This window comes from Colobus angolensis, unplaced genomic scaffold, assembly GCF_000951035.1.
Source record: "Colobus angolensis palliatus isolate OR3802 unplaced genomic scaffold, Cang.pa_1.0 Scaffold337, whole genome shotgun sequence".
NCBI classification, from domain to species: domain Eukaryota; kingdom Metazoa; phylum Chordata; class Mammalia; order Primates; family Cercopithecidae; genus Colobus; species Colobus angolensis.
In genome coordinates, this window is record NW_012116677.1 from 1,248,833 (window position 1) to 1,263,191 (window position 14,359).

The 14,359-nt window shown below is 43.8% G+C and overlaps 1 protein-coding gene across 1 annotated transcript in view; it reads left to right on the forward strand.

The window, feature by feature from the left end:
• The window catches only part of LOC105519044 (chromosome unknown open reading frame, human C5orf64), a 55,406-nt gene that overhangs the window by 24,589 nt on the left and 16,458 nt on the right, over positions 1-14,359 (forward strand). The window contains exon 4 of the mRNA XM_011952213.1: positions 4,597-4,839. Within this exon, the coding sequence (XP_011807603.1) occupies positions 4,597-4,764 (168 nt within the window). The 3' untranslated portion in view covers positions 4,765-4,839. The remainder of the gene's footprint in view (positions 1-4,596; positions 4,840-14,359) is intronic.

Below are 14,359 nucleotides of genomic sequence, written 5' to 3' on the forward strand. Positions count from 1 at the left end.
ATGCTCTGGCCCCCACCCTCCCCAGAGTTAACTCCTCCTCACCCTCCCCATCTCTGCTAAAGCCTCAGATCTTCAAGGGAAGCCCTCCCTGACACCCAGGCAAGGGTGATGTGCCCTCAAATCACCAGGTACCTCTCCTGCACACCCCAGATCACAGGTGTGGTCTAACATGTGTTTGTGTGATTATATAGTTAAGGTTCCCATGATGGGGAACTGGGTCTGCCTTTGCTTCACCATTAACTTCTCTGGAAACTAGCACTTCTGGAAACAGAATAGGCTTTTTAAAAAATATTTGTAAGGCCAGGCACGGTGGCTCATGCCTGTAATCCCAGCACTTTGGGAGGCCAAGGTGGGCGGATCATGAGGTCAAGAGATCGAGACCATCCTGGCTAACACGGTGAAACTCCATCTCTACTAAAAATTCAAAAAATTAGCTGGGTGTGGTGGCCGGCCCCTGTAGTCCCAGCTACTCAGGAGGCTGAGGCAGGAGAATGGTGTGAACACGGGAGGCGGAACTTGCAGTGAGTCGAGATCATGCCACTGCACTCCAGCCTGGGCAACAGAGCAAGACACCATCTCAAAAAAAAAAAAAAATTATAAAATGAAAACATTACTTAATTAATGATCTAAAAGTGGCTTTTTTTGTATAGCCTCAATTTTAGTGTAAGGCAGTGAAGGTAATTGTTGTAACAAAAGTCAAGGAAACCCATTAAACTCTTAATCCCCTGGTACTGTTAGAAGATGAGAGATGCTGTGGTATAGACAGGCTAGGACACAGGGCAGGTGAGTTTCCAGGGGCAGAGAGAGGAGATGAGCTTCACAGCTGCTGAGACCTGTCCCTCTGACTTGGGCAGGCATCCTCGTTATTTGAAAGTACAACAGGGCCAAACCTTCAATCCAGGAACACAGCTGGTGCTCAGATTTTTTTTTTTTTAAAACAACATCATGTGGAATTTTCTTTATGTCTTTCTAATAAAACTCAAAGGATAGGAATAAAAATAGAAGAGATCATTGAAATCAGCTCAACATAAGGTAACCTTTGAGTAGTCAGCTGTGTCCCACTGTGAACTGCCTGGCCTCGAGTGTGCATGGGGAAGAAGGGGGTGCAGAGGTCAAGGTGTCTCTCCTTGTCGGGAGTGGTGTGGAGGTGATGGTGTCGGGGGTGGTGTTCTCAGGTCGGGAGGAACAGGATTTGTCTGGTGACCTTTAACATGCCTTCCCACCTGGAAACCCCTCAGAGTTTATGCTCATCCTTTGTGTTAGTCAAAGCTTAAATCCCCTTCCTTACCTAACCTTTGCTAGAGAGATGAAATCGGTGTTTGCCCGGCCTGCTGCTTATTGGAATCACATGGGGAGGAAGCCTAGCACCCACTTGAGACCAGTGAAATTAGAATATGTGGTGTGGGGCCCAGGTATAGGTATTTTTAAAAAGCTCCTAAGTAATTCTGAAATGCAGCCAGAGTTGACAGCCACTGCAAAACAGGTAGTGCCATGGACGGGTTTCCTTCTTCCTTCTCCTCTGGTGCTCACTCGGTTCTCAGGCTGAATCAAGCTTGGCCAAGCCATGGCCCACAGGCTGCAGGCAGCCCCGGACAACTTTGAATGTGGCCCAATACAAATTCATAAACTTTCTTAAAACATAATGAGATTTTTCTGTGATTTTTTTTTTTATTAGCTTATCAGCTTTCATTAGTGTTAGTGTATTTTATGTGTGGCTCAAGACAATTCTTCTTCCAATGTGGCCCAGGGGAGTCAAAAGTTTGGCCACCCCTGGGCTAAATGATCATCATGTGTGGCAGGCAGACTTCTGAGACGGCCACCAACAATCCTGTCTCCTGGCATTCCTGGCCTTCTGTAGGCCCTGACTCCTGGGGTGCACACTGGATTTGAACTCAGGTCCACTTAACCATCAGAGTAAAATGGCTAAGACTGTCAGAAGAGTGGGTAAGGGGAGCTACAGAGTCCTGTATGAACTGAAAACTTGAGTGCTCAGTCTGCAGTTATCAGTGGCCTCCATCACCGCAGGTCCCTCCCCCAGCTCTAACCCCAACCCAAGGGGGATGACTTAGGGCCTGGTGGCCCTTTGGTGCCCTAAGAATCCTGGATAGAACCTTTCTTCAAGGTTCTGCCCTTCTCCTTCTTTTGATCTTTGTTGACCTCACCTGCCAATCTGAACTGGGAGCTGGCATGGCGCCTCTGTCTCTCTCAGCTAGAGAAAACCATCTTCTCAAAGCAGAGCCAATCAGAACAATGTTCTCCACAGTGTGGCTTAGGAGCTGCTTCTCTGTATCATGATTACATTCATTGCCATGGTGTGAACTCAAGCACCAGGGGCCAGAGTCTTTCCAGGATCCCTGGGTCTGGCAGTGGGCTCCTCTGGCAGAGCCCACGTGCCTTCTCTTGGAGGAAGAGCAAATTGAGCCTTTCTGATTCCTGGGGCTGTTGGCATTTCTGTAGTGAAGTTTGGATTACCAGGCCAATCAGTGCCCACTCCCTTAAACCTGCCCCCAGCATCAAAAGAGCTGCTCTGGGGATTCTGTTCCATGTCCCCAGTTTCCCCCACCCCCAGAGGCCAGCAGCCCTTTTGTTGGTTTGGCTCTCAGCTTAGATCATTGAAGCGATTTCAGCTCCAACTGGGAAACATTCAGCGTTTCATTTATGTCTTGGCAAGGTTACCATGTTATTACTTAACTGTGCCGCTGCTACTCAATAAGTGGGAACTGATTGAAATAACCACAGGAGTTGCTGGATTCCCCTAATTTTAGCACAGAGTTAAAGCTCACTCCCACAGTTGGAAGTTAAAATAGGCTGCCAGCCCACAGAAATGCCCACCCACCACACCTAATTGTCACCCCACAGATGCCTGTCATGGAAGGAAACATGGAAGGCTGGAGAGAAGTTCTTAGAAGCAAGTTCTTCTCCTCAGTGGATGCCTGAGGTCATTTTGGCCAGGCCCAATTTCTTTGAGACTGTAAGCCTGGGGGAATTTGCTTGACTGCTTTAGAGACTCCTGCTTTCTTCCCTGATTTGTCTGACAGGCAGTCGAAGTACAGAGTGCTCATTAGAACAACTGCAGAGAACAGAAACTCCTGTCTGGGGGTGTCTCCTTAAATGACTCATTCCTGGAGTCCAGATGTGGGGAGGGCAAAGACCCTGAGAAATCTATGTAATTTGGAAAGCAGAAAAGAGACTTAATCCAAGTTAACTTGCTTTCTCTTGGTGTCATAGCCATCAACCACAACCCAAATGACACCACTTGAAGAAAAATTTGAAATAAATGCCATCTTGGGAAACTCCCCCCATCCCAGAACACTCGAATTGCTTTTTTGTTTCTTACTATTGTAAACTAGATGTTACTAGATATGTTCTGAAGGTTTCTATGAAAAGTTATTTCTCATAGTGAGCCTGCTTCTTAATATTTCTCATACCTGTGCAATTTTGTGTTCTCTTGTACCTACTTTAAGTTATAATCTGCTCTTAACATCTTAGTACAGCATAGTCGACCAGACTGTCAAGGGCAAAGTAGGGGATTAGAATGTGGAGATTTTTAGACAAAGGGAAAGACTTTATCTGCAAGGTGTTTCCTAAGGGGACCCTGGGAAGCCTCCAGAGTTCTTGGCAGTGGACAGTTCCCAGTCTCCCAGGCTTCATGGCCTCATAGCTGGACTGTGTGGGAGCCTCCTGACACTGGTTTTGGTGATTAGCATCAGATTAGTCATCTTTAGAGGTATCTCCCTCCATGCCAGTCTCCTGCCCAAAAATGTGCATGACTTTCTTTTGCCTATAGGATGAAATCCAAATCCCCTAGGCTTGCTTTCTTTTTTTTTCTCTCTCTTTCTCTTTCTTTCTCTCTCTCTCTCCCTGTCTTCCTTCTTTCTTTCTTTCTGTCTCTCTTTCTCTCTCCTTCCTTCCTTCCTTCCTTCCTTTTCTCTTTCTCATTTTGTCACCCAAGCTGGAGTCCAGTGGCACAATCATGGCTCACTGCAGCCTCAACCTCCTGGGTGCAAGCGATCCTCCTGCCTTAACCCCCTAAGTAACTACAGGTGCATGCCACTACGTGTGGCTAATTTTTGTACTTTTTGTAGAGACAGGGTTTTGCCGTGTTGCCAAGGCTAGTCTCAAACTCTTGAGCTCGAGTGATTTGCCCACCTTGGCCTCCCAAATTGCTGGGATTATGGGCAGGAGCCACCGCACTTGGAGGCTTTCTTTCAATAAACTAGTGCCTAACGATATGCTCCCCTTAAGTGCCATTTCCACTCCCTGAAAACTCCTTTCTAACCAGACTCACTGTCTCCTTAACACACCTGACCAAACCTACCTCCTTGCCTCTGTCAACTTATACTCCACAAATGCCATGGCTTCTCCTATCTACCCTGCTGGGTCTCATCCAACCTTCCTACCTACTTAAGGCTCAGCTTACCTTGCTGTTCTATATGTAACTTTTCCTAATGTTTCCCAATATATAGTGATTTCTCCACTTTTGAATTTCTACAAATACTTTTCGTACAATTATCATGCTGGTCCTTTTTTTTCTTCAGCTAGACTCCTTGAGTGTCCTACTCCTTATAACTATTTGCTAATTGGTTATTCTTTCAGAGTCAGTATTTCAAGCATCCAATATGTGTAGGGGAATATGGACCCAAGAATGGAGCGGAAAGACAAATAGAGGAACAGAAAATTTTGCCTACAACCATGGTGTTCTCAAGGTTAGCTGACTGTGCTCTAAAATCCACACAAATTCCCATTTTGGGAGTTGCTATGTGACGAAGGTCTGCCCCTGTGGTGTTGGGACGACTTGCTCATGGAGTTACAGTTCTTGCCTAACAGGAACCCACCATGGTAAGAAAAAGACTCAAGCTGGTTCATTTGTTTTTAAGGTTGCAAGGAAATAAGTCCATAACCACACTTGCTCTCATATTTACTGAAACAGGCCAATCTCAGAACTAAATGATAAAAATGAAAATTAATCAGGGACTCCCATGGGCCTCACATATGGCAGTTTTGAATCTGCTCTTTTTTTCACTATCATAATTGTTTTTTTAAACTCATTTTCTCTGGTTGAATACACAACTGTAAAAAAAAGTGGGGGTAGTGGTGGTGATGGAAATGAATAAACCCATGGAAACAGTGAGACATCTACAGAGACAAAATTAGGAAGGAAGGAAACAAAAGCAATTTCAGTATCTCTGTGCAAGGCCTGCATACCTTTCCTTGCCAATACCCCTGGATCAGACTTGTCTCACGAGGTACCAGGTGTTTCCTTGACTCACACAGAAAACAAGCCCTTGGGCTTCTTGTGCTTTTAGGGCGAGTTACATTCAGAACATGAGCACTGGGCCCTGCTCTGCCTGTCCATCCTTCCCAGAAGAGACACAAATGATCAAGTAGTTGAGAAAACAGTTCAAGAGGAGGCTTTGTCTCTTGTCTTTTCTTTTCGTTCTTTCTTTTTTTTTTTTTTTTTTGAGACAGAGTCTTGATCTGTTGCCCGGTCTGGAGTGCAGTGACATGATCTCAGCTCACTGCAACCTCCGCCTCCTGGGTTCACATGATTCTCCTGCCTCAGCCTCCTGAGTAGCTGGGATTACAGGTGCCCACCACTACGTCTAGCTAATTTTTGTATTTTTAATAGAGATGGGATTTCACCGTGTTAGTCAGGATGGTCTCAATCTCCTGACCTTATGATCCACCCGCCTTGGCCTCCCAAAGTGCTGGGATTACAGGCTTGAGTCACCGCACCTGGCCCTGAGGCTTGAGTCACCGCACCTGGCCCTGTGTCTTTTATTAATTTGAGCCAACTTAAAGTAAAAACGCTTCTTAACATTGTAAAGTAGGGCTATGTCCCATCCACTGAATTTTTGTAAAAAAGTCAAGTAGGGATAGAAAGCAAGCAGCCAGATAGAATATCATGCCCCAGAACGCCATTTACCTTGGTAGAACGTTATCACTTTAACACATAGAAACCTTTTCACACCGGTTAACAAATAGCATTAAGGATGATTCAAGTCAAGATTTTAAAAACTTGGCTGATGCCTCTCATTAAGAATTGAAAACTGTATAAGACTCTTGCTCTGGGAAACTGCATTCTGACATTTTAATAGTATTGCCTTAGCAAGAGTAGAAAATCCATGAACTTAGATTCACAGAAAGTAAATCAAGAATCCTTCCAAAATGGAGTGCCTCTTGCTGAGTGATGGGATAGTTTCACGTGAGATGTCAGCGCAGCTTCTACACTTGACATAAAAGTTCCCATTAAAAAAGAAACGGAACTGCTGCTCAATTTTTTTTTAATCAAGCAGAGTTATCTAAAGTGCTTTTTAGAAGAGACTATTAGGACAGGAATGGAAAGTAGTCATTATGACTAATCTGCTTTAGGAGTTGGGGTAACCAGTATTACAGGAGGGACTTTCAGAGCCATGGGGACATTTTAGGCAACTCAAATTCCTTCAATTGTTTGCAGTGGTCCTCTGGAGGGGGTGTAATGAACTGACATGCACCAGAAGAGATAGAATGCACTGCCAGCTGGTAGTTTACTCTTGTACAGGAAGGCTGCTTTTCTCATACACCATTCTTTGTTGTGTTAAAGAGAAATAAATATATAAAAGCCTAAAAGTAAGCTTTCAATTCTTTATGTCTGGCAAAATTGTCAGTACAATGTGCCTTGAGGATATATCCACGGTGCTCTTACAGGGTTGTTATGAAAGAATAAGCTCATACTATAATAACCACCCCATACACTTTACAGTTTATGAAGAACTTACATATACATTTTCTCAGTTGAACCTCACAACATCAGTGGGAGGCAGGGGAGGCAGATATTGTTATCTCTTGAGAGGGAGTGACCCTGCTGCTGCTGCTGCATATGTGTGGCTTTTGGTTTAGGAAGACTAACTTGATTGTGTTGTATTTTCAAGTATTTTATATTGTAGAAGGATGTTTATTGCAGCACTGTTTATAACAAGGAAAAACTGGAACCTACTCAAATGCTTGCTAATAGGGGAATGATTAAACTGTGGTACAGGCCTAAATATGACTCTGTAGTCATTAAGAATTTTGATGAAGTATTAGAAATAAATGTATTGATGTTGAAGTATATTTATTTATGAAGGAAATTGTTCACAATATTTCAGCCAATAAACAATAGTATATGCATTTTTTGTAATAGGAAAAAAATGCACATGGTAAAATAGCTGTTATTTTTGTGTGCTGTGAATATGTATGATACTTGTTTTCTTTTTCATGTTCATCTATCAATTCTAATTTTAGTGTCAATAAATATTAAAAATGTACTATCTGACATTTTCAACGAGAAAAACTTTTACAATGATAGCTAATGGAAAATATATGGCTCCACCTCTGGGCCTCATGGGTAAAGTGATCCTGGGCATGTAGATGTGTCAGCCATGGTCATGACAAGGCCCTGAGTTCAACCAGATGGCACAAATGGAGTGTGGATCAGGTGTGGCTTACAGTGCTGTGCAAAGGGATAAGGAGCAAACAAGGGTGACAAGGCACCAGACACCAGCAACACTGGGAAGCCACGATCACTCCTAGGGCCAAAAGGACAAGAGGAGGAAACAGAGTTACCGGAGACCTAGGGACAGGAGTTGTGAAGGAACTCCCCTCATTCCATGGGAGCTGCAACAGCAAAGCATCGCAGACTTTGTCAGACACCAGTGAGGCCGGGAAGAAGTGCCCTGACCTCTTTCCTCCTGCATTTTCTGCTGCTGCCTTCTGCTGACCAAGCCCTGTGGGAAGCCAGCTCGCAGGAGATTCCTAGAGTCAGTCTCCTGGTGCATAGAAAGGGGCAAAGCAGAGCAAAAAATGGGTCTGGCCATGGGGGCTGTGCAGCAAACACAGTGAGCAGAATGTCAGTCCCCGGGAGAAAAGGGGTATTTCTTAGGAAGCTGAAACAGAAAGGAAGAGCCTGTTGGGGCAGGATGGCCTGAGTAATTTGATTATTTTGCCTGTGCTCAGAGCTTCAAACGTGTGGGGATGGGATCACAGATCACCTAATGCAAACTGAGAGCAAAATTTCTTCATGGAATTTTATTCAGAGATAAAATTGTGTACTTTTAGACCCCAATATTATCATCCTTGCTGCTTGAAGAGAAGAGGGGACTGCCAGGGAAAGGAAGACCCAAGTCATCTCCGATGTACCTCACTGCTTCCTGCTGTCCCATCTTTATTCCCATGCTCTCTTTCACTTCAGTGTCTTTGTCACCAGCCCCACATGATAGCTTAACAAGAGGTAGCGTGCATCTAGTGAGCACTTGCTTAGAGTAAGCAGTGGGGGGAGGCACTGTTTATGGTAGGCACGCAACATGATTAACTCATTTAATTCTCACAACAACCCTATGAAGAAAGTGACATTATTCCCCAATCTACTGAGCAACTAAGAACATTGATAATGGAGCCAGGCTGCTTAGATCTGAATGCTGCCTCTGCCATTTTCCAGCTATGTGACTTAGTTTTCTCATCTGTAAATGGGGATAATAATAGTGTCTACCTATTGGGACGTTTGTGAGGATTAATTGGAGAAATATGAGTAAAGTGTTCTGAACTGGGCTTCATGTAGCAAGCCTGTCTCCAGTTCCCACATAAGGAAACTGAGGTACAGAGATGTTAAGGTACTTTCCTCAAATCACAGAGTTGATAAACAGCAGACCTGGACTCTGACCAGGAAGTGGGATTCCTCCATGTAGGCTCTGAATCACTATCCAGTATTGCATAAAAGGGCCGTCCTCATTCCCTCCCTGCTACTTTGAGCAGAGAGAATGGGATTACCCTCTCTAACTGCCGAAATGAGTCTCTCACATTTTGGAACACCCTCTCCACTGCCCAGATGAAGATCTGCAGAAATCTCATCCATGCTTCAAACCGTACTCCTCCAGGGTCACTTCCCACTCGCTCCAGGCAGAATGAAGAGTGCAGATCCCCAGCAATGGTCAGCAGCAGATGGGGGCAGGGGTGTAGTGGCTTTTTTGTCTTATCTTCCTTGGGATCAGACAGAATGGAGACTGGAGTTGTGAGGTTTTCAAGGCCTAGGTCAGCAGGTGGGTCCTTAGTTTCCGAAATATACACCATGGAGAGTCATGACTAAAGCATACTCCAGTTCAGCTATCTGCTCTGGGCCAAAATAGGGGATGGGGCAGCCTCTTTCCTTGCATGGAGGATGCCAAGCATGTCACCATCATCAATTAATCCCCTAACCTATGTAGGGTAAGGAGCAGTCACCTGGGTAAAATAATGAGGAAAAACCAACATGAAACATCAAGGTAACTAACAGAACTCAGATGGGAATCCAAGGATTCTTTAAGCCTGGGCCACAGCATGATCTCTCGTGCTCTTTATTTCATTTCTTGGAAACTAGCTTACCTGTATTTCTTTCTTGCCTTCCTCTTAGCCAGGGGCTTTATAACAAGATTTTTTGTCAGTCTCTTCTTTCATTTCTGAGTGAAATATGGTCAATTTCTAATGACAACAGAACACACCGAAAGCTGTATCACCAGTGAGTCGAAAGTCCCCAATATAATGTCCATGACTTGTTGAAAACACAACAATCAAGAGGCCATTCAACAAATCTCTTTTCCTTCCATTCTTTTCTTCTTTCTTTTTTTCTAGCCTGGTATTCAATGTACATTGACATAATATGAACACAACAAGATATCCTCAATTTCACAGGTGCCTAGTGACCAAAGTCAAAAGAGATTGCCTAGTGTTCATAGAAAACAGAAACTCTTCCAAAAGCATCATGTACAAGTGAAAAGTGTATAATGTAAGTTTGCAAAATGTTGGTTGGTGCTTCATTTTCTCATTTTACTCATCTTTATAAAGTTGCTGTTAGGAAAGGAGTCATTTAGTCAATTATAATAGTTCTTCACTGAAACTGAACGGAGTCACACATACTGCTGAGTGGTGCCCTGGCTGGAGCCTGGCATCTGGACTGGTGAGAGTAGGAGGCAATACAGAAGAGGCTCTGTAGACAGTTTCCTTATCTGTCAAATGAAAGGGTTAGGCCAACCGTAAATAATATCTAAGGTTTCTTTCAACCAAAAAACCATATGGTTTTCTCCCTAGCTCTGGACCTGAGCTATGTTCTGAGTTTTTAATTAATTCAGAAAATGCTCTTAACTTTGAACCAAATGTAGAGGCGTCAAGATGTGAGTAGCAGAGATGGGAGTGTAGGTGGATTCTGGGCCTTTGCTGCCCATAGGAGGATTTTCTGGTGATTAGAAAATGTGCCCTCAGTCAGGCAAGAGAAGGAAATAAAGGGTATTCAAATAGGAAGAGAGAAAGTCAAATTGTCTCAGTTTGCAAATGACATGATCCTGTATCTAGAAAACCCCATTGTCTCAGTCCAAAAGCTTCTTAAACTGATAAGCAACTTTGGCAAAGTCTCAGGATACAAAATCAATGGCAAAAATCACAAGCGTTCCTATACACTAACAACAGACAAGCAGTGAGCCAAATCATGAGTGAACTCCCATTCACAGTTGCTACAAAGAAAATAAAATACCTAGGAATAGAGCTAACAAGGGAAGTGAAGGACCTCTTCAAGGAGGACCACAAACCACTACTCAAGGAAATCAGAGAGGACACAAACAAATGGAAAAACATTCCATGCTCATGGATAGGAAGTATCAATATTGTGAAAATGACCATACTGCCCGAAGTATTTTATAGATTCAATGCTATTGATTACCATTGACATTCTTCGCAGAATTAGAACAAAACTGTTTTAAATTTCATGTAGAACAACAACAAAAAAGCCTGAATAGCCAAGACAATCCTAACCAAAAAGCACAAAGTTGGAGGCATCATGCTACCCAACTGCAAATTATCCTACAAGGCTACAGTAACTAAAACAGCATGGTACTAGTACAAAAACAGACACATAAACCAATGGAACAGAATAGAGAACTTAGAAATAAGACCACACATCTACAGCAATCTGATGTTTGGCAAACCTGACAAAAACAACCAATGGGGAAAGGATTCCCTATTTAATAAATGGTGCTGGGAGAAATGGCTAGCCACATGCAGAAAATTGAAACTGGACCCGTTCCTTACATCTTATACAAAAATTAACTCAAAGTGAATTATAACTTAAATGTAAAACCCAAAAATGTAAGAACCCTAGAAGAAAATCTAGGCAACACCATTCAGGATATAGGCACGGGCAAAGATTTCATGACAAAAACATCAAAAACAATTGCAACAAAAGCAAAAATTGACAAATGGGACCTAACTAAACTAAAGAGCTTCTGCACAGCAAAAGAGACTATCATCAGAGTGAACAGACAACCTATAGAATGGGAGAAAAGTTTTGCAGTCTACCAATTTGACAAAGTTCTAATATTCAGAATTTACAAGGAACGTAAGCAAATTTACAAGAAAAAAGCAAACAGCCCCATTAAAAAGTGAGCCAAGGACACGAACAGACACTTCTCAAAGGAAAACATTATTTGGCCAACAAACATATGAAAAAAAGCTCAACATCACTAATCACCAGAGAAACGCAAATCAAAACCATAGTGAGATACCATCTCATGCCAGTCAGAATGGTGATTACTAAAAAGTCAAGAAACAGCAGATGCTGGTGAGGCTGTGGAGAAATAAGAACGCTTTTACATTGTTGGTGGGAATGTAAATTAGTTCAACCATCCTGGAAGATGGTGTGGCGATTCCTCAAAGACCTGGAACTAGAAATACCATCTGACCCAGCAATCCCATTACTGGGTATATACACAAAGGAATATAAATCATTCTTTTATTATTATTATTACACTTTAAGTTCTAGGGACATGTGCACAATGTTTTGTTTGTTACATATGTATCCATGTGCCGTGTTGGTTTGCTGCACCCATTAACTCGTCATTTACATTAGGTATTTCTCCTAATGCTATCCTTTCCCCATCCCCCACCCCATGACAGGCCCCAGTGTGTGATGTTCCCTGCCCTGTGTCCAAGTGTTCTCATTGTTCAGCTCCCACCTATGAGTGAGAACATGCAGTGTTTGGTTTTCTGTCCTTGTGATAGCTTGCTCAGAATGATGGTTTCCAGCTTCATCAATGTCACTACAAAGGACATGAACTCATTCTCAAAGGAATATAAATCATTCTATTATAAAGATACATGCATGCATATGTTAATTGCAGCACTACTCACAATAGCAAAGGCATGGAATCAACCCAAATGCCCATCAATGATAGACTGGAAAAAGAAAATGTAGTACATATACACCATGGAATACTAGGCAGCCATAAAAAGGAATGAGATTATGTCTTCTGTAGGGACATGGATTGAGCTGAAGCCATTATCCTCAGCAAACTAACACAGGAACAGAAAACCAAACACTGTAGGTTCTCATTTACATGTGGGAGCTGAACAATGTGAACAAATAGACACAGGGAGGGCAACAACACATACTGGGGCCTGTGGGGTGGGGGTGGGGGGAGGGAGAGCATCAGAATAAATAGCTAATGCATGCTGGGCTTAATACCTAGGTGGTGGGTTGATGGGTGTAGCAAACCACCATGGCACAGTTTTACATATGTAACAATCCTGCATATCCTGTACATGTATCCCAGAACTTAAAATAATTAAAAAAGAAAAGAAAAGAAAAGACACCCACCTTGGGTGGAAGTGCCTCTAGGGCACAGGGCTTAGTGAGCTGACAGTTCCTTTTATAAATTAGGAACAGACACCCTTCCTCTGTGTACATGCAGCTTGTGCCAGAGTGCTCTGCTTGGTGAATGAAGCCATCACTCACTCTTTGGCCAAGCCCACTTGGACAGGGCAGCACCTGCACAACCTACATGAAGACCAGTGGGATGGGTGTCACAGCCACGAGCAGAATCCTTTCAAAGCCTCCACAGTACCTAGGCAGGAACCTTGTTACCTAAACACACACACACACACACCCCTTTGGTGCCAATGTGATTAATTTCTTGAACTATAACACACAGACCTCTCACTTTATAGAAAAAGCATGCTTTATGAATAAGCACAAGAGAGACAGTGTCTTCTTAGCCTTAGTGTTCCAGAAAACAGAGCCTGGTAAAAGTGCATGAATGCACGTGGTTTGTTTTGGGAAATAGATGCACCGGGAATGGGAGACTGAGAGACATCAAAGAGGAGGGAAGGCTGATCAAGGTGCTCCATTGAACTGGTCTCTATTGTGGTAAGTGGGCCTCCATCCTGCTTGGTTCTCTAAGGAACTATAGAGATTATATCTCAGGACTGTCCTCTAAGAACAGAAGAGAGGAACATGTCCTGGCTTCTGGCATCTATTGGTCAAGGGTTTCCCCTGGAATGCTAACTCCTCAAACATCCTGTGCAAACATGTCAGAACGTAAGTTGATAGTGGTGCTAGCAGAGTCACTGGGGCAAGGAAGGCAACCCCATGTCCAGATAAGTGTCTATTCTGGTAAGAATGAATCACTGATCCTTCCAGTGTAGAAGGCATCTGATGTAAAAAGCCTATCACCAAGTGACTGGCTGGTCTTCTTCAAGACATGTACCACATGGAGTGATGGAGCGTTTCACATCAGTCTCTCTGGTGAAAATCACATATTCAGGACAGTAGTTGCTAGACTGGTCTTGGTGAGATGGCACTAATGCCATTGGGGCCATGCAGAGCCTCTATCCCTGTCCTATGTTCCCTCTGTCATGCAGTGGCTAGGGAGAGAGGCTGGCTGATATCCTCATGACATCCTGTCACCTTGTTGTTTAGCGCCTCACTTGCAGAGGAGGTTCTCTGGTGAGCCTTGATGTGAGAGAGAAATCTACATGCTATGTGTCCAGTACTATAGATCCATCTGCTTTGAGGCTTCTGACCCAGCCAGCAAGCCATTCGCCACTGCCAGTGGGTTCAGATACAACCTTCACTCAGACCACTTCTCCTGCCCTACAAAGAGAATGAGCAAGTGCATTGTTCTCGGCTCTGCTTACTGGGAGGGGTAACTTTCACTGTCCTCAGGACCACCCCTCCATAGGACTCTAGCCTGGTGGTAGTCCATTTTTCACTACCACCAGCCTGTTAAGGCAGCCCATCTATGAACTCAGTTCAAGTTTTTGTCCTCATTGGTTGGTTATAGGGAATTACAAGACTTTAGGGCCCGGTGTGGTGGTGCTCGCCTGTAATCCCAGCACTTTGGGAGGCCGAAGTGGGCAGATCACCTGAGGTCAGGAGTTTGAGACCAGCCTGGCCAACATGGCAAAATCTTGTCTCTACTAAAAAAACAAACATTAGGCGGGCATGGTGGCCTGCGCCTGTAATCCCAGCTACTCATGAGGTTGAGGCACAAGAGTCGCTTGAACCCAGGAGGTGGAGATTGCCGTGAGACGAGATTGCACC